Genomic DNA, 27,478 nt, shown 5'->3' with positions numbered 1-27,478 from the left:
CCGAGCCCGGGAGGGAGGCGGGCCCCGCGCCTGGGGCGAGGGGAGGGTCTCCGTAGTGCTAACCACCTTCTGTGGCTTGGAGGGATGCGACGGGGATCACGGGCCCCCCATTTCTGTGAAGTGGAGGGTTGCCGTAGTAATCCCAGCCCCCCATTTCTGGGGAGTGGAGGGGCGCAGTAGTGCTCACGGCCCCCCGTTTCTGGGGAGTGGAGGGGCGCAGTAGTGCTCACGGCCCCCCGTTTCTGGGGAGTGGAGGGGCGCAGTAGTGCTCACGGCCCCCCGTTTCTGGGGAGTGGAGGGGCGCAGTAGTGCTCACGGCCCCCCGTTTCTGGGGAGTGGAGGGGCGCAGTAGTGCCCACATTTCTAGAGCATTTAGAGATTGCAGTGATGACTAAAAATGAGAAAATCGAAATGATGGCATTCTTAATTGATTCTCTTTTTGTCATTGTCGTAGTTTATCCCGTATTTTGTGTAACTTCCCCAGTTCCTTTCTTTGTGTCTGAGTTGTTCCAGCTTCAGAAGTTCAGCCTTCCTCTCCGAGCTAGGTTCTCTCATCAGTCACCCTAAGTCAGAGAACTCTTTTATCTGCACACAGCTCAGTGTTCAGTCATGTCTTGCGAGGCACCATTTGGGTTTTTTTGGCAGAAATCCTGGAGTGGTTTGCCATTTCCTTCTCCAGTTCATTTCCTCATTCATGAGGAACCTGAGGGAAACAGGGTGAAGTGACTTGCCCAGGGTCACACAGCTGGTAAGCATCTGAGGCCAAATTTGAACTCAGGAAGACTCATCTTCCTGACTCCTGGCCTGGCACTTGTGCACCAGTGGCACCCCCCAGCACCCTACACATCTTGCTGCCCAGGCACAATTCAGGAGGCTTGTTAACTTGTCAGCTGTTAACCTTCAGGATGCAGGTGGGCTCCATAAGCATTGCTTAAGTCAGCATTGCTTAAGGACCAGGGGTTGTGCCAGTCCTGTCATTTTCCCATGTATAATGCTGCCTTCTAGCTTTTGTCCCTAAAAGGGATTCTCGTGGAGGAGCTAAAGACCCCTTTGTTGGTAGTTACTAGCCTTATCGATAACTTGACCTTGTTCAGAACATTCACTCTCTCCCTGCAGACTTTTGAGCATGGGCCTGCGTGACCCTGGGCTACTCGCCCCCTGCTCTCTGGGCGAGAGAGACACCCTGCTATTCGCAGGTCGTACGTTGACCTAGTTTCAGAATGTCATATTTTCTATGTTTTATTTCCTTTTTATTTATTTTGTTAAATGTTTCCCAGTCCCATTTTGGTCTGGTTCCTACCTCACTGAGGAGTGTTGTGGGCCTGTGTGGTTGATGCCAGCTCTCTGTACCCACTACCTGCATTGGTTAGAGGAAGGGTCTTTATCTAGGAGTTGCCCATGTCAGTGAAATCCTGGGTCCCTGCCCCTTGGAGGTGACAGGTTGAGACCATTTTATAGATGAGGCTCTGAGTGATGGTGACTGTCCAGGGACTGTGCGGCCCTTTCAGGTTGAGGCATGGTTTGAACCAGCTCTTCCTGGAGAGTTTTGAGGGTGACAGGAATAACAGACTTTCGCCCTCCCCATTTCTAAAGGACTTCACAGCCTGTTCTAGTACAAACTCCTTTTCTGTTGAGAAAATCAAGTTGATTCCGATTCTATTTTGTAATTGATTAAAGTCTGTACCACCACCAACGTTTTGTGAAGCTGCCTAGTCACCTTCCCTTGTCTTCAAGTTCACTTAGGAAATTTACAGGCTCAGAAGTTCCGTCCTCCACTCTAAATTGTTTTCAGGTTCAGTTTCCCAATTAAGGGCAGCCTGGTGGCTCAATGGATAGAACACTGGGCCTAGAGTCAGAAAGACCTGAGTTCCAAACTGGCCTCAGACACTTACTAGTGGTGTGACCCTGGGCAAGTCACTTAACCTCTCTGCCTTAATGCACTGGAGAAGGAAATGGCAAACCATTCCAGTATTTTGGCCAAGAAAACCCCACAGAGAGTAGGGGCTATGGAGTCATGAAGAGTCAGACATGACTGAACAATAACAAATTGTGTACTAAAACACTTTAATTAAAAGAAGCTTAAGAGTTCAGTTTCCCTGGGGCAAAGCCAGAATGGCTCAGTAGAAGGATGAACCTACTCTAGCTCTCCCCTCCATAACCCATAAAATACCTGTAAAAAAATGACTAAATAAATTTTAGAGCAGCAGAAGCCACACAATGACAGAGTGAAACAGATTTCCAGCCTAAGACAGCCTGGAAGGCCAACAGGAAAGCTCTATCGCACCAGGCTCAAAACAGATCGTAGCCCAGTCCAGGCTGCACAGCAAGGACAGGACTGGAGCAGGCTTCAGGGCCTGGAATCATGAGTAGCAGCTGCAATTCCCAGCTTCTCAACTCACAAACACCAAAGACAACTTCAAAGGTCAGTAAGGAAGCTCTTTCACCTGGGTGAGAGGGGAGTGCTATCTGGCCCCAGCAGCATCCATTTTTGGAACCCTTAGCCTAAAGACCCTGGGGGAATCGAGCAGCTGATCTGCGTCTCAGTCCTGAGTGGCTGTCCTAGGGCAGAGCTGGTGGTGGCTGTGGAGAGGGAATCCGACTTGCAGTTCTAGGGCAGAAAAGAGTGCTTGTGGTTACTCACAGTCCAGAGTGCAGGCCAGGAAAAGAGTAAATTCCTCTCTCTTTATTGTGCCATCTTGGAGGAACTGAGAACTTACAGGTCCCTAGAGATATCTCAGAAACAGGTGCACAAAACCTCTGAAGCCTAGGATAGTATACTCTCCACTTGACAGAGGACTCAAAAGTCAAGTAACTGGCTGGGAAAATGCCCCAAAAGGGGAAAAAAATTAGACTACAGAAGGTGACTTTCTTGGTGAAAAGGTATTTTCTTCTGTCCTTTCGGATGAGAAAGAGAAAAGCATACCATCAGAGGATAGCAAGGTCAAGGCCTCTACATCCAAAGCCTCCGAAAAAAAAATATGCAGTGGTCTAAGGCCATGGAAGAGCTCAAAAAGGATTTTGAAAATCAAGAGAAATAGAGGAAAAATTGGGAAGAGAAATGAGAACAATGCAAGAAAATCATGAAAAAACAAATTAACAGCTTGCTAAAGGAGACCCAAAAAAATGCTGAAGAAAATAACACCTTTAAAATTAGACTAATCCAAATGGCAAAAGAGGTCCAAAAAGCCAATGAGGAGAAGAATACTTTAAAAAGCAGAATTGGCCAAATGGAAAAGGAGGTTCAAAAGCTCACTGAGGAAAATAGTTCTTTAAAAATTAGAATGAAGCAAATGGAAGCTAATGACTTTCTGAGAACCCAAGAAATTATAAAATAAAACCAAAGAATGAAAAATAGAAGAAATATCTCAGTGGAAAAACAACTGACCTGGAAAATAGATCCAGGACAGATAATTTTAAAAATTATTGGTCTACCTGAAAGCCATGATCAAAAAAAGAACCTGGACATCATCTTTCAAGAAATTATCAAGGAAAACTGCCCTGATGTTCTAGAACCAGAGAGTAAAATAGAAATGGAAAGACTCCACCCATCATTTCCTGAAAGAGATCCCAAAAGGAAAACTCCTAGGAATGTTGTAACCAAATTCTAGAGTTTCCAGGTCAAGGAGAAAACATTACAAGCAGTCAGAAAGAAACAATTCAAGTATTGTAGAAATACAATCAGGATAACACAGGATTTAGCACCTTCTACACTAAGGGTTCAGAGGGCTTGGAATATGATATTCCAGAGGTCAAAGAAGATAGGATTAAAACCAAGAATCACCCACCCAGCACAACTGAGTATAATACTTTGGGGGGGAAAATGGAATTTCAGTGAAATAGAGGACTTCCAAGCATTCTTGTTGAAAAAGACCAGAGCTGAATAGAAAATTTGACTTTCAAATATAAGACTCAAGAGAAACATGAAAAGGTAAACAGGAAAGAGAAGTCTTAAGGAACTCATTAAAGTTGAACTGTTTACATTTCGACATGGAAAGATGTTATTTGTAACTCATGAGAACTTTTTCACTATTAGGGTGGTTAGAGGGAATATATATATATTTGTATGTATGTATGTAGGTGTGTATGGGTATGTATGTATTGTGTATATTATATATGTGCAGGTATGTATGTACACAGGGGTATATTATGTATGTGTACGCATGTGTATATGTTGTATATATATGCACATGGACAAGGGGGCACAGGGTGAGCTGAATATGATGGGAGAATACCTAAAAAATAAAATTTACTCTTGAGTAGAATGTAGTAGGAGTAAGAAAGGCAGAGGTAGAATGTAGCAAATCATCTCACATTAAAGAGGTAAGAAAGAACTTTTAAAATAGAGGGGAAGAGCGGGGAGATGAAAAGAAGTAATTGAGCCTTACTCTTATGGGATTTGGCTTAAGGAGGGAATAACACACTCAATTGGGTATGGAAATCTATTTTACTCTGCAGGAAGGCAGGGGGGAAGGGGATAGGAGAAGGAAGATAATAGAAGCGACAGCAAATTGGGGAAAGGGATAATCAGAAGCAAACACTATTGTGGGAGGATAGATCAAGGGAGAGAATGGAATAAATTGAAGGCAGGATATGACAGAGGAAATGTGGTTAGTCTTTCACAACATAACTATTATGGAAGTATCTTGCATGGCTACACATGTGTGAGCTATATTGAATTGCTTGTTTTCTCAGTGAGAATGGATGGGGAAGGAGGGAGAGAATATGGAACTCAAAGCTTTTATAATGAGTTCTAAAAATTGGTTTAGCATGCAACTGGAAAATAAAATATACAGGCAGTGGGGTATAGAAATCTATTTTGCCCTACAGGAAAATAGAGAGAAGGGGGATAACAGAAGGAAGAGACAGACTGGAGGAAAGGGGGATGAGGTGCATGCTTTCTTGGGGTGGGGAGAAAATTTTAAATTCAAATTCTTGTGGAAATGAATATCAAGAACTGAAAAATAAATTATATATTTAAAAAAATAAAAATCAAAGCCTTTAAAAAAAGTTCAGTTTCCCTATAAATCACTTTTAATGGAAGGAAACCTGTTATCTGTGCACTGCTGTCCATCCTTGCAGGTGATGGCCATGTACTGCGTTTTAGGTTCAGCAGTCTTGCTTCCCTGGGTGTCGGTGACTCCGAGGAAGTTTGTTACCTTTGTTCCACTGTCCAGCGTATGGACTCTTAGCATGAGACTTTCCCTGACCGCTAGGTGGAAGGAGGGCTTGTACCAGCCAGCCCTGGAGTTTTCCTCATCTCTGATGCTGCCTCCTCATTTTTGAAGGCTCCTCTTGTCTATAAAGAGAGCTTTTGTAGCTCAGTGAGGAGCTGAGAGACCTTGTTAATTGATAATTGCTATAGCCTTACCAGTAAATGATGGTGCCCAAAGCTTTGTATCTCAGTCTACCTTATTTTCATTCGGGACACTGTTACTTTGCTCTCTGCAGGGCTGACATCTCCTTGGCTTTGCAATAGTGGATAACTCCTGTGGCTCAGATGAGGTTTAGATGTGCTGGGGACCCCAAAATACCAACATGCTGGGTCCTGCTCGAATGAATTCAACTCAAGCCTTCTTAAAGCCAAAGAAAACAAAGTTTATTAAAGATTCACCACCTTGGGTTGGCTCTTGAGGAGCCTACTCATTTGTAACACTTATATTGCAAAGTGGGCCAGATAGAATCTCAGCTAGACAGAGTCTGTGCTGGATTCCACCTGAGTGCCTTCATGGAGGCAAGATGGAACTTAAATACAGAAATGACTGTAGGAGGGATCTGGGGGTGGTCTGATAGTCTAGGGTGATGGGAGGAGGGGTTTAGGGAGGGTCTTGAGAAGTCTAAGGAGGGGGTGACTGGTCAAGTGTTGGAAACAGCTGGAGGCAATCAGGAGATAGCAGACAATGAAGGGCCTGGGCCAGAAGCTGGTGTCTCCAGATAGTCTGGGGTCCCAGCCTTCGTCTCCATAGATCAAACCTAGGAAGGATCCTGATGGGAGTGGCTGGTAATAGGATCAAAGGGAGGAATATCAAAAGAATGCTAAATAGAAGATGGGGAGCGTCTGGGCTGGGAGAAATGGAAGGGGAATCCAAGGAGCCACCCCCTCCCCCCCCAAGGATCAGACTTTCCTGGGGGCCCCTCAGACTAATGGGACAAAAGCCCTCCTGATCCCAGGGGAAAAGGTCTTGGCTTGGGCCTGTACCCCATCAGCTCCTCATGGCACCCTCGGAAGCACCTTGGAAGTATCAAAGACAACAGTAGTGGCGGTCCCCATTTCTCCACCTCTGACTTCCCTTGGCCCCCACACCTGCCTCTGGGGGCCACAATCAGGTCCATACTCTGAGGTCTAGAGAGCTGCTGTTTACAAAGTGGTTAAGAATGTCAGGGTTATTATCCTGAGAAAAGCTGACTGACTCTAGTTAAAATCTGGCTTGAGGGCCAGGAAGATTTGGTTTCTAATCTGACCTCTGACCTCTGCCCCTGGGAATAATCATGGAAGTCTCAGTGCCCCAGGAATCTTCCTCTTCCTCCACTTTCCTCCCTCTTCCCCCTCCCCCCTCCTCCTCTCTGCCCTTCTCCCCTAGCTGCTGAGCATCTGTAAAAGGGCCTTTTCTGCTGAGCCTCATCCTGCCTGTGTCCTTTGGATCTTCCCCATAGCTTGTAGGCAGGACATTTATCTCTCTAATGCCATCCCCCAGCAATGGGGCCACACTGCCCCATCACCATTTTGCCTGTGGAGGCTTTTAGTCTCTGTAGGGTGGAGTTACTTGGACAAGGTCACCAGGCCAAGTTTCCTGACTTCAGTCTGGCCCAGTCCAAAGTTCTCTTCCCTTCCACCTTTATCTTTGACTTAACTAGCCCAATCTGCCCACCCCAGCCTCAGTTATTCACTTGTAAAATGAGAGTGATAATAATAATTGGCATTTCTTTTGAGCTTTGACACTTTCTATCTCCAGTGAAAGCAAGGTTCCATCTTAGTTACCACCTAGTGTAGTGCCTTCTTTGCTCATAGTAGATATGTTAAATTGGATTAAACTTCTGGCTAAGAGACAAGGGGGAGCCTGGCTTCTGGAAGAGGTCTAGGGTTGGTTGGCCCTGTGGGTGTGGGTGGTGAGGGGTGGTCTTTCATGTGATTGAGAGCCCCAATGCTCTCTGTTACAAAGGTAGCTTTTTAGAAGTGATGGCTCAGTCGGGTTTAGCACTGTCAGCCTAGTTTAAAAAATGATTTGACAAAAAGTTCTCCCCTTCTCAGGGGTCAGGAAAAGCTCTCCTCTTTACGTCCTTGCCCAAGTCTCTCCCTGCCAGGAATTGACTTCCAGGAGTGTCTTGAAGGAACAAATGGAAATCTGGAATGAAGATGTGGAGGGCCATGGTCTTCTTCTCTTGGGCTGTCCCAGGACCTGGGAGCCCCTCGTTATGTGGCTGGCAAACCCCTACTTCCCTCTCTCCTTACCTGGATTCTGGTGCCGTCCTTGCTCCCTCTTTTCCTTCAGCCTCAGCTTTCACTGGGCTCCTGCAGCCTGTCTTTCTCCTCCCCTGCCCCTCTTTTCATCCTCCGACCCTCATGGAAGGGGGCTCTTTCCAGCAGATGCTGTGTCCTAGGGGTACTCTCCATGCTGGGTTGTTTCTTTTCTAGTGATCAGAGGGGTCCACAGTCTCCTGGCCCTCGGGCACATCGTATTCTCCTTTCCTCTCCATATCCTTGGGCCACAGGGTCTGTGCCAGACCTTCCATCACATACTCAGGATCTTCTCCTAGCTGGTGTTAACCTGAAAACTTGGTTAAATAAAATACATCAGGCTAATGAGCGTGCGTTATTATTTAATTAGTCCTCTCTGAAAGACAACGGTCTAGCGCTATGAAGTCAGGATCAGAACTGGCTGCCTTAGCACAGAAACTGACTGTCTTAAGTACATTTTGCCATGAGAAAGGAGCTCTCGAATTGCAAACACATTTCGAACAAAAGTGGCGTCAATTGGGTTTAATGATCCCAGGCTATGGGCATCTTCCTTCCATAGCATGCCTTTGTGATTTCAAACAAAGTCCCATCACCCAGACATCCTGTTCCAAACAGGCCTTTGAAATTGTTTATTCACAACCCAAGGTGTAGGCATCCTCTAAACAAAGGAGACTATTAGATCCAGACTCTTCTTAATTCAGAATTTAAAGTTTTATATCAAAGGATTGTCAAGGTCCAGATTCTTCAAACTCTGGCCTTTACTGAAATTTAGAGTTTATATAAAAAAAGGATTATCACTGGTCACCTCCAGGGACTCTCCTGGCGCCCCAGAGTCACCCTCTTCTTGTCTCTTCCTCGTGTGGGCCCACTTGTCTGCCCTTCATTACCTTTCTTGGTAATTTTCAGTATCTGCCTTTTAGCCTCTGTCAGGGGGCTGACCAATATGCTGAGCATCCACCCTACCACTCAGTCATCTGGCAGCCCCAGCCTTTAATTAACTACGACCTGCTCTCAGAGCACTACATGCCACCTTCAGGGAGGGTCATCATCCTCTCTGATCAGCCTGAAGCTTGTTTGGCTCACCCTTTTAGACCTCAATTTCTCAACAATTCTCCTTTGTCTGTGATAGCAATCAAAGTAGGATCTTTTGCTGTTTTTGTTTTAGTATAATCTAGTGCCTCTGATTGAATCTTGCCGTTTATCAATCAAGAGTCTTTACTAGGAGTAAAGTACAGAAACCAGAGTTTCTTTAACTAGAAACAAGTGTATATATTTTTATTGTTAATTATTTTAATGTAATTAAAGATCTTTCCCACCCATTGATGGGCCTGTCCTTTGTGGGAAGCTTGATTGTTTTGTAGAAGGGTCCCAAGTACCTTTTGCTCTTTCCTTTGAGGCACTGGGTCTTGTGATGCCCTCTGGCTCTAAAAAAGGTATAAATACTCTTGAGTTGAGGTTTTACTTTGGGGCTTAATTTTTAGTAAGAAGGTTTGAGTGCCAGATGAGGACTCTGGAAAGCCACTTTAAGGAGCCCCCCCAGCTTTGAGAACCCAGATGTTAAGCTTTCCTCTCTGGTGATGATGGTCAGACAGTTGGGGTCCAGTTGTCTGTTGAATTCAAGCAGAGAAAGCCATGTTTGTCGATCTTTTGATTTCTCTGTATTTTCTTTGAAATTCAGGGTGCTGACTCCCCTGAATTAGGTGAATGATATATGTGCTTGGTTAAAGTGATTGTTAACCCCTCTAAAGCTGCCTTTCCTTTTATGAATGCAGATCTAAGAACCTGTGATAGCAAGCTCCCCCGTGTATGTTGGGGTGCTCACTGATACACTGTCTGACCACCTTTTCAGCCTCCTCATCTCTGTAGCCCCTTTCCACAGTTGCCCCTTAGGTGTGGTCTGGGGCTATCTTCTCCTGCTTTCCCTTGAGCATGGCCCCACCTGCAGTGCTATCATCACCTCAGACAACACTGCTCCTTCTCTCCTCCAGCCTGGCCTCCTCCCACGTTTCCTTTCTCCCCGCCATCCCTCCCCCCCTAAAATAATGGAAACAGAACCATCCTACCTTCCCAGCTTATCATCTCCCACATCTGTGCATTAGGCCAAGCCAGACAAAAATCCATTGCCATTGACTAGTGATCTTCTTTAATATGTGTTAGGTGTTTTCTGTTTTTAAGATTTCTGATGATTTGTCTGCCCTGGGTGGAGGCTCAAGCTGAGAGCCAATTTTTCTAACATTGACCCTCCTGTAGCATGAGATGCCCCCACCCCCACCCCCCACTGGTGGAGGAACAGACCCCCTTTCATCTGGCCTGCCTCTGGATTCTTAGCTCCCTTCTAGGACTAGGGCCCTTCGCCTTCACCTTGAAACATTCCCTGTTCCCTTCCCCACTTTCCTCCTTGAATCACCTCGTATTATTTGTGTCTGTTTTGTACCCTCCCCTCCCCCCAGTATAAGCTTCTGAGAGCAGAGACAGTTGTCTCTTTATCCTCCATGATTAGCCGCTTCTCAGCACACTGGGGGCACTTAATATGTATTTATTGCATTGCATCCAGTGTTTGCTGAGTTGAATCCATATTTTTATATACAGGCTGCATCAGAATGTGTGTGTGGGCCTCCTGTGTTTGGTGTTGGTGATAATGGTGGAGTGGAGCAGCCCAGACCCCAGGGCAGTGAGCAGGGTGTTTCTAAAGACCTCCAAGGGATCTATGAGATCAAGGTGGTTTTGTGCTGGCTGGGTATGGAGGAGTTCTAGGCACAGAGTGTGCTAGCCTGTAGCCAAGGTTGGATCAGAGTTAGGGCACCTCTCCTGCCATCACTGCTGGGGGCCCTCAGTGAGAGCCCAGGTGGGCTGCTGCAGCACTGGGAGGGGGGCCTCTGGGATAATCCCTGATGAGCCAGCTGGAGTGGAGCATGTAGATGGGATTGCTTCCTGTCATCAGGAAAAGTGCCCAGAAATGAGAAGGCTTTGGGATGAAAGGAAAGAGGTCAGCGATTGCCCTGCATCATCCCTGGGCACTCTCGGGAGAGGTCATGGGAGAGGTAGGGTGCTGGCCAGCAGCCCCAGGCTTGTGAGGGAAGGAGCCAGTTCTTCCAGAAGCCTTGGCCTGTCCTGCCTGACTGCTCACTGAATGCCCTCTGGCCTTGGGTACCTCTGGGTGCTGGGAATCCATGCTTGGGACTTTGCATGGGTTTACCTCCCTTGGTGCTCACAACCACCTGTGAGATTTGTGCTATTATACTTTACAGAGGAGGAGGCACAAAGAAAGTGTGAGGCAAGATTCGAACCTGTGTCTCCCTGAACCCTCGTGCCTGCTGTCTCACAACAGACTGGATGGGTCTTTGGTGGTCCCTGTGTGCCTTGCTATTTCACGGGGAGCCTTAGCTTTGAGGGCTTTTTTGGAGGAGCCACAACCCAGCCAGTGGGAAGAAGACAATGGGTCATCCTTTTCCTCTCCTTTAAAATCCCCCATGGCTCCCTCTGATTGCCGTCAAGTTCACACCCTTGTGCCTGGCATTCAGGTTGGTGTCCTTGTTGACAGTCCATCAGTAAACATTTATTAGGTGCCTACTGTGTGCCAGGTACAGCAAGCAGGGCATTGACCTCTCTTGCATGACAGGAGGGAGGACAGCATTCTCTTGCTCCTCCCATATCAACCCACTCTTGTCAGAAATGAAACTTTGATGCTGGTAAAAATCACCTCAGCGGTTAGCACAGGTCTGCTTCCCGGGCTTTGTGCTGCGGAAAGCACCTGGCCCAGCCGTGTCCTGTCCTGCCAGTCTCCAGAGGCCTGGCCTACCGACCAGGCCCTGGTCTCTCTCTCCTCAGCCCAACCTTGGATGGCCTCAGGCCACAAATGGGGGCCACCACTTGCCTGCCAGGAACCCTGCGGGCCACATGCTGGCTCTGCTTTCCTCTAGTTTTAGTTATTTTGTTGACTTTCCCAGCACATTTTAGCATGGTTCTGGCTGACTGGGGAATGCTGTCTGTTGAACACCTAATCTAGTGCCACCCAGTTTACAGGTGAGGAAGCTGAGGGTGGGATTGAAGGCTGCAGGAGCTGGCCTTGGCCGCTCCCTTGCCATGTGACTCTGGGCAGGTCACTACACCTCTGCTTGCCTCAGTTATCTCAGCTATGAAATGGGGATAATAGTCCCAGTCTTCCAGGGTTCTTGTGAGGATCAAAAGGGATGCTAATTGTAAAGGGCTTAGCCCAGTGCCTGGCACGTAGTAGGTGCCCTGTGACCATGCTGCCCTCTGAAAGCCTGGCAGGACCATGAATACGGGGTCAGGGGAAGATTTTTAGCTTAGTCAGGTTTTTTTATTTGTAAGTTGAGGTTTTTTGGGGGGAGGGGCAGTGGGGCTCTTAGGATCATAGATTTAGAGTCAGGGGACCCTTGAGGGAGTGTGGTCTAGGTGTCCCCATTTTTAAAAAAAAAATTATTTTTAATTTTCAAAATTCACTTTTATAATATTTTTGAATTCCAGATTTTTTTTTCTCCCTCCCCCCTCTCCAACCTGATATAGGTTATACATGCACAGTCACATTACAATGTTCCCATATTAGTAATGTTGTGAAAGAACATTCAGAACAAAGGAAAAACCCAAATCAAGTGGAAATAGTCTGCTTTCTCTGGCTGTGGCCAGCGTTGTCCAGTGTGAGTCCTTTGGAGTTGTCTTAGAAGATCCAAGTCTGACAAAGCAGTCAACACACACTGTGGCTCTTAATGTATCCAGTGTTCTGGTTCTGTTCCCCTCATTCAACATCAGTTCATGCAGGTCTCTTCAGGCTTTTCTGAAGCCCGCTCACTCAGGCACCCTCATTTTTATCTGGGGCTCAGATTGGTTCAGGGAATTGTCCAGAGTTGCACGAGTTGAGGCTGGATGTGGGTCCTTTAAAGGCCCCACTAGGACTGTCGCGATGAGAGCTCCCAGTCATCAAGGCTGTACTGGTTGTGCTGGTGAATCCAACTACATGGCCCTCTAGCCCCAAGGGAGCATTCGCCGAGCACCTCCTGGGTGCAGAGAGTGTGCAGATAGACTGCAGTGTGGCGCTGCTCCCCCAGTTCCACCCTCTAGGAGCCATGGGAGGCTTTGAGCAGGCTGTGGGCTGCTGGGTTCCTCTGGACTCTTCCCTCTCTCTCCCCACCAGAGCCCGTCAGTCATTTGCCCTTCTTCACCCACATGTCAGAAGGTGGCTCTGACCCTGCCAACCCCTACTCGATAAACAGCAGAGGATCCTACAGAGCGCCTCTTGGCAGCCCCTTGAGCCACTTCCTTCCTTCAGTGTCTCCTCACCCTCTGCAGTCCTGGCCTGTTTCCATGCTGGACCCTCTGTCTTGGGGGGCATCCCATCCTCAGTGTGGCCTCTTCCTTAAGGACTCTCGAGCTTTACCTTAACTGGGCGGACCTCCTTCCCAAATCTTCCTCTGGTGTCTCCTTTCTGTGTTTTCAGGTGAACATTAGACTGTAAACTCTTGGAGTGTGGGGATGTTTCACATGGTCTTTGTGACTGACTGTGGGTGCTGGACAGGAGAGGAGGGGAAAGTCCAATGCCCTTGGAGGGGCCTTGGAACATGGAATGCCAGGGCTAGGAGCAGGGGTGTGCTGAGAGGTGTTTGCAGGCTGGATCTCTGAAAGAAAAAAATATACCCACAGTGCACTGAGTTTAACCTGCATTGTTAACATTTCTCCATCCTTTCTTAAGTCTAGACAGTCTACAACCCTGATCTGCAGATAGACATGTTCATTCTTAAAGCAATTTTAGCCCCACCAGGACATCACTTAGCACTGAGAAAGGTCTTAGTCACCAGTCCAGCTCCTTCCTTATACAGAGAAGTAAACCAAGCATTTGGGGGTCACAGAAAAGTGGGCCCAGGCCTATCACTGCTAGAGCAGAGCCCTTGGCAGTCTGGGAATGTGAGGGACTTTTCTCAGAACGTTTTTCAGTGCATAGGATTATAATGGAAATCCCTTATTTTGAAATGGTTATAAAATATGATTTTTAAATTTCCTGGACAGGAAGCTGGAGGTGGTGTAATCCCTTGTGTCCCACCACCAGTCTGTTGTAGTATCTCATGAGAGATGCTTCGCTTTGTCCAGAGGTGTGAGTCAATCCTTTGAAGAACAGGTTTTCGGTGTGTGTTATTTAAAGTGAGTCAGTTTTTCACACAGCTTTTCCAGAACCTGTCGCCCCAAATAAAGTCCATCTTCACTGTCCAGTGTTTATCCATTACCTTGCAAAGGAATGCTGAGCTCATGAGGATGAATATGTAGCCATTAGGAACCTTACAGGGATAGGTGCGTCTACATAGAAACTTGTATGTTTGTACCGAAGGGCAGCCAAGGGACGCCACAGTGCACAGAGCCACACTTGCCTTCTACCAATCCAGGAAAGTCAAGGTCAAGGTGTTGGAGTGGCCACTGGGCACAGTGTAGCTGTGGACCTATCCCTGTGGGCAAGGCCTTTGCTGAGAGTTGTGTGTGTGACATTACTGAATTGGGCACGCATCTCCTTTGTCCTACCTTAATGCTGCTAGGTCTGTATCCTCCAGAGAGTGGAGAAAGGGGAAGCAGACGTGTGTACACAATTCTTTGTAGCAGCTCTTTTTGTAATGGCAAAGAATTGAAGACTGAAGGGATGCCCAACCTTTGAGAAATGGCTGACCAAGCTGTGGCATGTGGTTGTGACAATACTGTGCCATAAGGAACGATGTGGGGGTGGTCTCAGAGAAACCTGGGAAGACTTTGATGAACTGGCACAGGGGCAAGGTGGGGGGGAGCTGCAGTAGGAGAACCAATGTGTCTGACATGGGAAATTCTCTTTCTAGATTGAATGCTAGACCAGGGATTGGAGGCATCCGGTCTCGCATTGGGCTTCCACAGACGCTCCTTAGTCGGCCAGCACCAACTCCGGGTTTCCAACAGACATTCGATGCCAGGCAAAAGATCGGCCTCACAGATGCCAGGCAGAAGTTGGGAGTCAAAGATGCCCGGGAGAAACTTGTGCAGAAAGATGCTCGCTTTCGGATCAAGGGGAAAGTGCAGGATGCCCGAGAGATGCTGAACTCTCGAAAACAGATTGTAGCACCAGAGAAGGGGACCAAAGTGACTGATGCCCGGGAGAAGATCAGCTTGAAACGGAGCTCGCCTGCATCCTTGCTGAGGCCAGCCCCTGGCACACTGCCTCCCACCATGAAGATCACCAAAACCATCCAGGTAGTGGGGGGGCCAGCGGGTGGGGCCTTGCAGGGTTATGATGGCCATGGGACTTTGGAAGTCTGGTGAGGGAAAGGAGAAGTGCCCTCACCCTTCTGGCCAGCAGACACTCTGCCCCCTGCTCACGGGAAACAAAATGAGGGCTTTAAGAACAAAACACAGTCAGGCTGACTCCATAGTCAGAGGCATCCAGAGACATAGCCAGTCAATTATTGAGCCTTTCTAAAATAGACCTGGTGTAAGCCTTTATCCCCAGAGATCATGTCCTGCCTTGGGAAAGGGCAAGCAGAACCTGCCTGTGGTGCCACTGACACCGTGTGGAGCCCCTTGATTGGGGAAGATGCCGTGATTCTTCAGTGATGTTCTAGTCTTCAGTTTAGGGGAATCCTGACAGGCTGGCTCCAGGGTACCCCCAGTGCAGGGGATGCTACTGGAGCAGGAAGGTTCCATGGCCTGCAGGTTACATCTGTTGGACTCCCCCCCTTTAAAAAGAAAGAAGCACCTTGGGAGCCAAATAACCCTTCCTTCCTCCCTCCTTCTCCTGTTGTAATGGTGACCAAGTATGATCATTATAATTATACAGAGCTCAGTAAAAAAACAAAAACAAAAAACTTCCCCTGAAGTCCTCAGGTTATTATGGATTCAGCCCTTTTTAGACTGGAAAGAATCAGCCTCCGCTCTATGGTCTCTTGTCTGTGCCACAGGCTATATGGGCTGGACTTCTCTGACCCTCAGACTCTTCGTCTGTCAGGCATGGGGCTGACCTTTGCTTTTCCTCTGAGTAAGACCAGCTGGCTTAGAATGTACCCTTATGCATTACTTACAAATGGTGGGGGCTTCTTGGGGTCTAAGCTAGTTTCTTCTTGAAATGGGTTTCGCTACCTCCTAAACCTCCCCTGAAGGGAAGAGGGCAGATGGTTATTGCATGGGCCTTGGGCCTTTTGGTGGCAGATTTCCACTTCCTAGGAGGGAGGGTCACAGTCAGAGAGAGCTCTGAGGACTCCAGAGTTAGGTGCTTTATGCCTTTAACCTAGAGTAGGGGGCTCTGACCAGAAGGCCAAGAACAGATCTAAATTCCTCAAGCTTTTGTGGGGAGGTGGGTGAGAGTGCCCTGAGGATGGCACCATATGGTACCAGCCATGTGAAACCTTGATTCTAATGCTCTGTCTCAGCTCACAAACATGGGCCATGGGCCTGATTTTTAGTGTAGTCCATCTCCAGGGGAAGGGAACAGTCAGTGGGAGATACCCTGGCCAGGAGTCAGGAGACTGGCTGACCTCCCTGCGGTTCTCAATTCCACAGCAGAAGGCTGCCCTCCCAGTTCTTCCCCATCCAGCTGGAATGAGAATCAACGTGGTCAACAACCATCAACATAAACAGGTGGGCATGCCTGGGTTAGTTAACTGGGGCCCCTTGTGGCCTCTAGTGGTATAGGAGGGTTGGACTCACTCACTGCCCGATGACTGAGAGGTTGGGGAATGGGCGCAGCTGTGTGGTGGGGCCCCGGCGGCACAGCACTCCCTGAAGGTAGGACCCAGGGAGGTCAGTGCAGAATCTGGGTGGTCAGCGGGCCCACTTTGGAAGCACCTACATTGGGGGTGCAAAGGAAGGGGAGAACCAATCCCTAGGGTTGGGGGCTAACCTGTCTTGTCTGGTGGCCCCAGGTGAGGCAGCAGGAGGGCCTGTTTGGAGGCCCTGCCATTGGAACAGATTCTCATGGAGAGAGTCTGGGGTCAGCACCTTTGCCCCTCCTGCCTCGGCTCCCCCTAATGCTTTCAGCCAGGTATGCTGGGGAGTGAGTGAGGTTGAGAAGCATTGACTGGCACACAAACTGTTCCGTACATACTGTATACAGAAAAGACAGACTGGGTGCTGAGATTGAGGAGAGTGGCGACAGGCTTCTCCCAGAAGGTGAGGCTTGAGAGAGGCCAGGGGCTGACAGGCTAAAAATGCCTGGATGTGGGTGCTGGGATTTGAGGAACATGCAGACCAGGGTACCTGGGGCCAGTACCTTGAGTGGGGTATGAAGTGGCAGGAACCAGGCAGGGCTTTGAATGTCAAGCAGTGTCTGTGTTTGCTCCAGGGAGTCACTGGGGTTTATTGAAGAGGGGGGTGATGTGATCTGATCTAGGCTTTGGGAAAATCACCTTAGTGGCTGCATTGGAGTGGGGAGACCTGAGAAGGCAGACCCACCTGTAACTATTGCCATAGTCTGGGCATGAGGTGACCAGGGCCTGCCCCAAGGCGGGACAGTCTCAGGAGGAGGACAAGCCTTGGTACCATGTTGGTCTGTCAACTGAGAGAAGGCTGGGGTCTTGCCCCAGATGGGGGCTTGAGGGAGCCCTATGTGGGCAGAGGGGCAAAGCACAGCACATGGGGTAGAGGTGTGAGGAGTGGGAGGGACAGGAGGGCCTCGAATGCCAGGCACAGGTGAGAGAGAGAGGAGCAGCAGGTTCCCAGACATCACTGTGTGACTGTGACTGAGCCTCTAAGCCTCGGCTTCCTTACCTGTAAAATGGGGGTAGAAAATTTGTACAACCTAATGGACACCAGCCTGCTGAGATGCAGAGTTCTGGCCTAAGAGTTATGAGGACCTTCGAATCCTGTCTGGGACCCTCTGTGAGCCTCACTTGTGGAAAATGGGGATAAGGATAAAGGCGCCGTCAGTGCTTGGCTAGCTTATTAGCATGAGGTTCGAGTCATTTCTTTAAGGCCTCCAGATGCCAGCGCTGTGTGTGATGCTACTAGGGGGACTGAGGCACAGACCTCATTGTCTCTGCCCTCAAGAAGCTGGCCTTGGGGAGAGGAAGCCACCTGCCCCAGGAGGTGGCAAAAGGCAGAGGAGCTTGTGGAAGGCTGAGAAGCAAGGGCAGCTGGCACTGCTTTCTTGTTTGAGCATGGTCATTTTGAGGGAAGTGCTCATTGTGTTCAGCCCCAGCATGAACTCAGTATTCAGTGTTGTGGTTGTCGTGTGTCTGTGTGAGTGTGTGCGCACTCCCTGCCTCGCCACAGGCTGTCTGTCCCCTGGGTGTGGGACGCCCGCCATGGCCCTGGCCAGCATCAGCCTCTGTGAGTGTCTTGGCCTGCCCTCTGTCCCAACGGACGACTGTTTGTGTTGTTCTCAGAGCCTATATGATGTAGATGAGGATGATGAAGCTGCTTCGCCCGTAGCCAGCAAACAGATGAAGGTCAGCGCTGCTCCCAGCTTCCTGCAGCACATGGTAAGGGCCCTGGGCAGGGGCTGGCCTTCACTGTCATTACCCAGCCTGTAGCCTCCAGGGAATAGGAACTGGAATGTGGAAGCAGAGTAAGGGATGGTGTGTGCATCTGCCTCAAGATCCTCAGTGCCCTGCTTGGGTTCATGTGCCCAACCCAGGACCCACTTTGTATCCTGGTCTGTTCTGGATGCCCCATTCTCCAGACCAGGAGTTATGGCTCTGGTTGCAAGTGTGTGCTCCACAGCAAGATTCGTTTGGGAAACAGGGTAGGGTGCCCTTGGACGACTTGTAAGAACCTTACTGGTATCCTGTGGTTTCCTGGCAAGTCCTGTACTGGAGCCCTAGGGCTTGAGCTTATGGGCTCCTTTAGAGGGTCAGGGTCAGCCAGAGGAGACCTTCAGGGCTCAGTGCGTGAAAGGTAAAGGTAGAAGACCAGCAGGCTCCTGCCTCACCTTCCCTGTCAGGGTCCTGTGTGTAACCTGGGACAGAACTCCAGTCTGGTCATTCCACCACAAGGTAGCCTTTAATCCCATCACCTGACCAGCCCCAAGCTAAGAAAGCCTCCATGTGGTTGGAGCCTTGAGGGGCTTCCTGGGCAGGTAGCCTTTGTCCCCAGAGCAGGGAGTTTTTATAGAGTGTGTTGGGAAGGGGCAGAGGAAGGGTGTAGGACAGGGCCTCTCTCTCAGCAGGCCTTGCTCCAGCCTCCCCTCCTCAAGGTTGCACCTCCTCCAGTTTTAATAAGTAGGAACTTTCGAAAACACCTTCCTCTTTTCTTCCTCCATCCTGCCCAAGGGACCCTGATCATGGCTACCACTTTCCCTTCAAGGGTCACACAGCTTGTTTGAAGACCCTCGAACTTCCGGAGCCTGTTCTCCTGATGGCTGGCCTCATGATTAGGGATCAGGCTGAGATCAGCTTCTTCTGTGGCTCCCACCTTTGGCCCTGACCTGGGTGACCCCTCAGTATGAACCTAATCCCTTTGCCCGTGCCTGCCAAGGGACCTTTCAGCATGGCTGTTAGTCTTTTCCTCCCAAGGCCCACAGTCTCCAGCCCCCTTCCACACGGTGCCCTTCAGCAGAGAGAAAAAAGGCAACTCTCTTGTCCGGCAGTGGTCAGTGGGCATTTAGGATTAGGGTAAGAGCAGGGGCTCTTGGCCCCAGTGTTTCCTGAGATGAAAAGGCCTTAGAATTCAGCTTTTCATGGCTGAAATAGTGTCGAGGCTCGCAGAATCCATAATGTATTTTCTCCCTCTAAAATCTAGGGGTGCCAGGGTAGAGTGGCAGGTTGTGCGGGTCTGGCATGGTGGCAGCTGCCTGAGCTCACCATACTATCTTCTCTCTGTTTAGGCGGGGCTCAGCAGTTCCAAATTCTCCTTATCCAAGACCCTTCCTCTCACCAAAGTTGTCCAGAATGACACATATACAGCCCTTCCTGCCCCGCCTTCCCCTCTACGGACGAAAGCCTTGACCAACATGTCCCGAACCCTGGTGAACAAGGAAGAACCCCCCAAAGAGATGCCCCTTGCCGAGGTGAGTGCCAGGAGGGAGCCTGGAAGGCTGCCCTCCACACCTCCAGGGCTCCAGGTCAGTGGCTTCCCCTCTGTCAAAGAGGGCTCAGGACACTTGCCCCGCTCCCTCCCGGGGTTCTTTTCCCCAATTAGCATCCTCCTGCCCCCTAGTCCCAACATGGAGAACAAGGGCTGTGTGAGTATGAGTGGCTGGGTGTGAGAGGAGGTCACAAAGTCAAGGTACGAAGGATCCCTCCCATGTGCGCTTGCCTGTCATGGCAAAAGCAACTTTTACTGTTGCCCACAGGCTCCTTCATCTTCCTCATCTAGGAGGATAGTATTGATCTATTCTTTTTGTAAGTTCTGTGACACCCCCAGATCTAGCTAGGAAGAGACTCAGGGCCTACCCCCAGCCCCAGTCCTTCTCTTCACTCAGATGGGTTAAAATCACCAAGGAAAATAGAGCATCAAGTATATGTGCACTGGTCTTGGGGGAAAAGGATTTGGGTTAGAGTTCTGACTTTGATATACCTCCTAGAGGCAAGCCATAAAATGAGACCTCCGGGAGCCCAAGCTGCTTCTCTGTAAGATGGGCAGTTATTTTGGTCCTGTCTTCTTCTCTGAACTTTTGAGGGGAAGTGTTTCCTAACTCTGAGACTGCTAGAGGATGTGGATTGTGACTGACCTCTGCCTCTGATCACTTATTCTCCCCATGGGTTTGCTGTATGCACACGCACCTGCTCCACCCTGCAATGATCCTGCTGTTGGTGTCACAGCCCATCTTCAGTCCGCTGGAAGGTACCAAGATGACTGTGAACAACCTGCATCCTCGAGTCACCGAGGAAGATATTGTTGTGAGTACCCTTGTCTGCCAGATCTGGAGGAGGGGCCTTGGGTGCAAAGCAAAAGCTGTTTCCTCTGCCACTACCAGGCTCACCCCCTCTGCCAGGGGCATCCCCGTTTCTGTTGGGGGGAGGGGTTTTTAAGCATCATTTTTAAAACAGAATGAATGGAGAAAGGATGCCAAGGGGGTTAGTCCTAAAAAGCCTGCTGATGGAGTGACACGTCAGGGCCCCTTCCTCTCTCTGGGCAGGGGCTCCATTCCTAGCCCACTCTCACCTGGCGTCAGGGTGACCATCACCTTGATACATGGCAATGGGGTGAGGGGCTAGGAAGAATCATGCTGTTAACAGGCTCTTCCTGCTCAGTATCCTTTAAACACTTATATGGAACCCCAGTGATTTTGCTGTACATGTTAAATTCATTGCAGTCTGAGAAAAGCCTGGTCTACAGAGTACAGATGCCCTTGGGCAATGGGGAAGGAGCTCACATCAACTGGATCTGAGTGGGGGGGCCTCAGCTCTTCTTTGTGTCTTTCCCAGGAGCTTTTCTGTGTATGTGGGGCCCTCAAGCGAGCCCGCCTGGTCCATCCTGGGGTGGCCGAGGTTGTGTTTGTGAAGAAAGAAGACGCCATCACTGCCTATAAGAAGTACAACAACAGATGTCTGGATGGTAAGCCTGAGCGTGAGAGAAACTGTTGGGATGGCCTGACTCTTCCTCGGCTCCTGCTGCTGAGAGGTGGCCATCCTTGTCTGGGAAGCCAAGTACTGGCCCAGAAGGAGATTGGGGCTGGTGGGCTTCCCCAGGTGGTTTTATCTTTCTGGTGGTCTGTATTTAATTTTTTTCAAATTACACCTCAAATTGATTTTTTACCTGTTTTTTCACAATCTTGAGTTCCAAATTCTTTCCCACCCTTCCCTGTTATTGAGAAGGCAAGCACGTTTGATAAATATAATGTACGTGTGCAGTCGTGCCAGGCATTTCCACCTTAGTTATGTTGTGAAAGGAAGCACAGAAAACCAAGAAGAACAAAGAGAGGAAACAGGAGTCTTCAGTCTGCATTCAGACTCCATCAGTGCTTTCTCTGGAGGTGGAGAGCATCTATCCTCTGAGTCCTTCAGAATTGTCCTGGATGTTGTATTGCTGAGAAGAGCTGTTACTTTGTACAGTGTTGTGGTTCTGCTCACATCACTTTGCATCAGTTCATGTAATTCCAGATTTTTTCTGAGAGCATCCTGCTCTCATCATTTTTTATAGCACAAGAGTATTCCTTCACAATCACATACCACAACTTGTTCAGCCATTCTCCAGTTGATGGGCATCCCCTTGATATCCAATTCTTTCCAGATGGTTTTTAAAAAAAACTTATTGATACACTAAAAAAAGAAAATCAGTCACTTTCCAACAAATGTTGGAATGTTTTTCTCCAATTCCCCCTCAGCCTAAGAAGTGTGTCTGACACATATGCCTCATTGTGTACCTGTGGGTACACCACCTGAGGAAAGAGATACATTTTACCATTTGGCCTCTGCAGGCAATGTTAGCTCATTGCAGTTGATCCACTTTTCATCACTGTGTGTAAAAGAAGGAACTTAATCACCCCTATATGTAGGCATTCAAATCCAGGGGAAGAGGAAAATGCCTTCATCTGGAAAAGACACTTCATCTGGGCCTCAGGCTGGCTCACACACTCTTCACTTCCCGGAGGAGCCCAGCACAGGGCTCTGAACTGAGGAGGTCAAAAGCCTCTTGGAGGAGGGCAGGGTGCCTAAGAGGGGGCCCCAGTCTTCTTCCATTAATCCCCAAGCCTGACGAAGAATGAAAGAGGGGAAGTTCTTCAGTTCAGCAAGCGCTTAGTAAATATGTGCTGTATGCTAAGCATAGTGCCTAGCAGAGTTGAGGTGAGACACAGCCCTTACCTCATAGGTCTAACAAAAAGATAAATAGGAAGTCAGGACCTCAGGGAGGCCCAGGAGGGAAGGTCATTGTGGCCTAGAGGAATCAGGTGGCAAGTTTAATTTGGAGGGGATAGCTAGGAGCCTGGGGGGTGGAGGGAAGGTGGACAGGGCCAATATGGAGCAGAGTCTGTGTCAGGTTCTACAGGGTGAATGTGCTGAAGACTGAAAGAGGGAGACGGGTCCTTACTGGGCTCCCAGGAACACTGTAGCAGGTGGGGCCAGATCTGGGTGGGGTAGTGGGGAGCCTCAAATGTCGATCACAGCGTACTTTCAGTGTCACTGGAAGGATCCTAAGGAAGATGGGTTTGGACATGTTGTGAAAGATAATGAGGAAAGAGAAGAGTGGAAGTGCCTGTAGGGTGTAGTGCTAAGAACTCCCTTTGGAGGGAAAGGACCTGGGTTCTATTTTGGACACTGCTGCTTTGTGACTTTGGGCAAGACCCTTTCCTTCAGCCCCTGCTTCTTTATTTATACAGTGAGGAAAATGCAGAACCCGATTTGGGGACAAATGTGAGCCGTTCCTGGACTTGTCACCTGATTGGCCATGGCTATGACAGTGAGGAAGAGGGCGGAGCCCCAGACCTTGTGGTGGCTCCCCATGGGTTTGATCAGAACGTGTGGCTTTAGTGCAGGAATGAAGGGAGAAGGGGCCAGAATAAGCAGTTTGGAATACGGTGGGACCTCCAGACAGGTGTCCTGGTGATACTCGGAGCCCAGAAGGGCAGCCATGGGAGTTGTTTGCAGTGAGGTCATGGTTAAAGCCACTGGTTGAGACTGCCAAGGCAGGATAGCAGAGTAAGTGGAGCTGTGGGGCAGGCTGTCCCACCCCCCTCCTCCCAATAGATCTAGAAAACACCAGAGGAAGTCCAAGACAAACTCACTGTGAACCATTTTTCCAGCCCAGGTTGGTGTAGGGAGACAGACAGCCTCTGGACACTAGAACCAAGAGCATGGCTGAGCAGAGCACCTAGTGCCCAGGAAGAGGCTGCACCCCACAGCGCAGGGCACCCATGGGTTCCAGATCTGGATCACAGATACAGGGCAGGGTGAGGATGGCGCCTGGGCCCAGGGCTGACATTCAGCACTAAAGAGTATCACAGGCGCTAGACTGTGTACCACAAGAGAAGCGAGTTCAGAAGGTGGTTCTGGCTCTCATTCTAGCTTCGAGCCTAGGTGACAAGCTGCAGAGGAATAACCTGGGCAGGAATCCCAAATCAAGGGGGACCCTGCAGTTGTGTCCCCCTGAATCCACAGGACTTCCCAGCTGCCTCTCGGGCAGAGTCCAGGAGCATCTGCTCAGACTCTTGCCTGGATCATCCCCCTCTGGGAGCACTGAGAGCTCACAGGTCCTTCGCCTGAGCTGTCCCTTAGATCCTGGAATGACAGCACTCAGTACCCTAAGAAAGCAGCAGCAGGACCAGCCAGACCTTCACCTCAAGTCTCTGGGCTGGAAGAATGTACAAATAAAAGAATCCCATCCTAATGAGTAGGATTGATAATAATTACCATCATTAATAACATGGCAGAGAATCCCAAGACACAAACCCAGAAGGAGAAAATGACTCCATGACATCTACAAGCAAAGCCCTGAGAAAAGCACAAACTCAACCAGAATCTTGGAAGAGACAAAGTAAGAGTTTTAAATTAAAGTTTTAAAATGTTCTTATAAATGAAAGAGCTAGAATAAGGAGGAAAATTATGGAAACAAGAACTGGAAAGGTAATTAACACTGTGGCACTTTGTCCAAACAACAGACTGAAAATTAGAATGGACTAAACAGAAGCCAATGACTGCACAAGGCAATAAGAAATATTGAAACAAAGTCAAGAGACTGAGAAAGAGAAAGGAAAATATAAGACATCTCAAAGTAAGAACTGACTGGGAAAACACTGAGGAGAACAAGAATCACTGGATTAATCTCAACACCGTGACCAAAAAAATAAAATCCAGATGTCGCCCTCTTTTAAGAAATCTGAAAACTGCCTAGAGAAGAATCAGCCAGCCCATCACCTCCTGAAAACTCCCTGGAACTTCATAGCTGGAATGCTGAGCTCCCAGGTTGAAGGAATTGCTGCCAAGAGCCAGAAAGAATTCCAGTGAGGAGCCGGAGTCAGAATCCCAGGTGATTCTACAGCCACCACTAGGAGGCAGCAGAGAGCGTAGAAGGCAAAGGCCGTGGGACTGCTTGTAGCCAAGAACTTGCCTGCAAAACTAGGGAAATGTCCCCCCACAGGGGAAGACGTGGACCTTTAAGGACAGCTTGGGCCTCCAGGCATTCCCATTGTGAAAGAACAGTCCCAAAGGAATCAGCGAGGATAAGTGACGTTCCAGTAAGGGGAGGTATGACGATACCCTGTTGTTTACCCCATTGTCGCCAGGACTCATCGCTGAACCAGGAGGCCTGAACTGGTTCTGTTCTGTCCTGATCTGGACAGGATTGGGGAAGGTCAGGAGAACTCTACCATAAGCAAATGTCTGTGCAGATGAGGGAGAGGGGAGGAATGAAGAGCTGATTGTCATGTGGACTTGGCAAAGGCGGGAAGAACGAATGAACACACACACACAGAGCTGTCGAAATACATTTCAGCCAGGGAAAGTGGGGGAGAAGAAAGAAAGGAGGAGGGAGAATTAGAGGGAGGGGAGATGAAGAAAATAAACCTAAGCAAAACGACTTTTAAGGATGTACAAAAATACTTAACAACCCTCGGAAGCATCAAAGAATTGGAAAGTGAGGGGAGGCCCATCCGTGGCGGAACGACTGGTCTTGGAGGAACTTGAGAAGATTTAGCCTGAACCCATGCAGAGTGACGTGAGCAGAACCACGAGCATCCACCCTATACACTGTGGTAAAGACTCAGCCCTGCTGAGGCTCCCGGTGACGCCTGCTGGAGAGGTAGCGTGCCCACATACAGGAGGTGGCGTTGGGTGTAGCCTGCGTGCCTGTCTGTGTCTGTGATGCTTTTTTCCTTTTGTTCTCATGTGGATGAGGGGGAAGAAGGCATATTTTTGTTGATTGAAAAAAATACCTGCTTTTTAAAAATGATATTGCCAACATGGCGAGAGTATAGCAGAGAACATAACTTAAGTGCCAGGCTCCAGATTCCCATCGGAGCCTCACCTTCCTCATTTGGGAAATGGGCAGCTAATCCTTAGACTGCCTTCTCTTTGTGGGGAGACTTGGACCTTTTCTTTTTCTGCTCATTTCATGGAGAGCACAAGTTTTTCTGTTCCTCACCCCAACTGAAACTGAGCCTGGTCTGTTCTGTGGGTCAGAAGCAGCTGACTTCTCCAGCTGCGTTGGTGACCCAGTGAGTCTTGGCTTTCGGCACCTGAAGCATTAACCCCTTTGGGGATTGGCCTGACCCGGCCTCCACAGAGGTGCCAACGTTGTCTTCTGTCTGGTTTTCAGGGCAGCCGATGAAATGCAACCTCCACATGAATGGCAGTGTTATCACGTCGGACCAGCCCATCCTGCTGTAAGTGTCCAGGGAGGGCTGTTGGGCAGCGTGGGCATGGCCTCCTGTTCCATGCTTGGCTGAGGATTCAGTCCAGTAGAGACCCCAAGCGAAACTGAAAACTGGCTGCTTTTGCCCCTTCCCACAGTTCAGCTGAGAGTAGAGTCAGGCTCTCGAAGGGAGATCCCACTTGACAGAGTGTAAGGACCCCTTGGAAGTGAATTCAGGTCCTTGCTTGGCCATTTTACTGCCCAGCCTGACCCAAGACAGATCCCTTCACTCCTTTGAGACTTGGATGTGCTGTATACAGGGCTGCTGTGGGGGCAGTGATTTGTAAAGTCATGACATACAACTAGTTTCATTCCTCCCTTGCTGATGGTCGGTCTCCAGTCACAGTGTTTGAGTCACTTTGAAAGAGGCCTTCCTAAGAGGGTCCTCCAAACAATTTCCGACATTAAGCTGTTTACTGTCCTGCTGGGTGTTCACTGATGCACTGGACAGGGATTGAGCCAAAGGCTTCCAGAGTTCTGCCATGGCAGTAGGTCAGGGTCGGTCAGTGAGTGGTAAATTAGGCTTTGCATTAATGTCCTTACCTGAAAGCATTTATTGTAAATGTTGATAAGATCTGACATTTCTACAAGAGCAGCTGCGTGGTACAGTGGATGGGGCACCAGGCCTAGAACCAGGAAAACCTGAGTTCACATCTGACCTCAGACACTGCCTGGCTATGTGACTTTACCCTGTTTCCCTCAGTTTCCTCATCTGTCAGAGGAACTGGAGAAGGACATGGCAAACATACGTTTGCCAAGAAAACCCAAATGGGGTCATGACTGCATGACCAACAAAAACTGTCTATGAAGTACTTTGCGTTACCCCTTTGATCTTCACAATCGTCCTAGGAGGTGGAAACAAAGCTTATTGCGACCTTTATTTTACAGCTGAGGAAACTGAGACTCAGCTTAAGGGACTGGCCCACCCCACTCACAGACAAGAGTTAGCTAGTGTCCTGGTTTAAAGCTCAGGACTGTCTCTATTCTGCCACCTTTGATAAATCTTTTCAGGAATCGTCCCAAGGAGGAGCCTGGTCACAGTTCCCATTGGTGTCAGCTTGTGGTCATTTCTCTGTCCCCTGCCCTGGCCAGAAGCAGCCCTGAGGAGCCACCCTTTCAGCCCCTTGTTGTTCCTGCCAGAAACAGCCTCTGGCTACTTGAGCCCCTCACTGAGAATCTCAGCCCTGGAAGGGCCCTCAGAGAGCTTTCTTCCAACCCAGTCTGAGCTGTGGCTCTGACTTTGCCTCTCCTCTTATCCACTCCAGTGCAAGGCAGGCAGACTCCTCACTGTTAGATCTGGCCCAGCCTGTTCTTCAGTCTATGTTTCTCCCTCTTCCTTTGAGTCTTTGACCAGAGAGAGCCAGGCTGAAGAGGCAGAGGCCTGGTGTGCCTCTGAGCCAGGACTGCTGCCCTATCTCAGGTCCTCTGGTCCTCCTTCCTTACCTAGTCAGAGTCAGAGCTTCAGAGCAGGACAGCTTGGACTCTTCCATTGGATAAGTGAATCCCCCACCATGAAATGGGGACCTTTTAAGTGAAATTTTCCAGTGACCTGAAGTACAGGGGCAGCTTTTGCTGTTCTGGGGTCACATCTTTAGGTTGGTATCTCTGAGCTCTGTGTCTTTGCCCTCCTGAAATGCCCTGATCCTTTCCCTGGAACCCTTTGACCTCGTTAGGGGTGACAATTCCCCTCACTTGCTAACCAGGATCCATTAGTCATGAAACTGTAATGCCATCTGTCCTGCAGAAGCCTCCCCCCAGCTCAGCCCAATCCATAGAACC

General features: G+C 49.1%; 1 protein-coding gene across 2 annotated transcripts in view; it reads left to right on the top strand.

Moving 5' to 3' along the window:
- Window positions 1-27,478, top strand: part of POLDIP3 (DNA polymerase delta interacting protein 3) — a 29,641-nt gene that overhangs the window by 454 nt on the left and 1,709 nt on the right. The window contains exons 2-8 of one of the 2 annotated variants that reach the window (XM_072596324.1): window positions 14,284-14,671; window positions 15,977-16,051; window positions 17,797-17,892; window positions 19,236-19,418; window positions 20,173-20,250; window positions 20,779-20,908; window positions 25,604-25,670. In XM_072596324.1, the coding sequence (XP_072452425.1) occupies window positions 14,284-14,671; window positions 15,977-16,051; window positions 17,797-17,892; window positions 19,236-19,418; window positions 20,173-20,250; window positions 20,779-20,908; window positions 25,604-25,670 (1,017 nt within the window). Of the gene's footprint in view, window positions 1-14,283; window positions 14,672-15,973; window positions 16,052-17,796; window positions 17,893-19,235; window positions 19,419-20,172; window positions 20,251-20,778; window positions 20,909-25,603; window positions 25,671-27,478 lie in introns of both variants that reach the window. The other variant, XM_072596323.1, reaches the window with a different exon arrangement.

Source organism: Notamacropus eugenii, chromosome 3 (genome assembly GCF_028372415.1).
Source record: "Notamacropus eugenii isolate mMacEug1 chromosome 3, mMacEug1.pri_v2, whole genome shotgun sequence".
Taxonomy (NCBI): Eukaryota; Metazoa; Chordata; class Mammalia; order Diprotodontia; family Macropodidae; genus Notamacropus; species Notamacropus eugenii.
The sequence above is the reverse complement of the archived record's forward strand: the minus strand, read 5'-3'. Positions and strand labels throughout refer to the sequence as shown.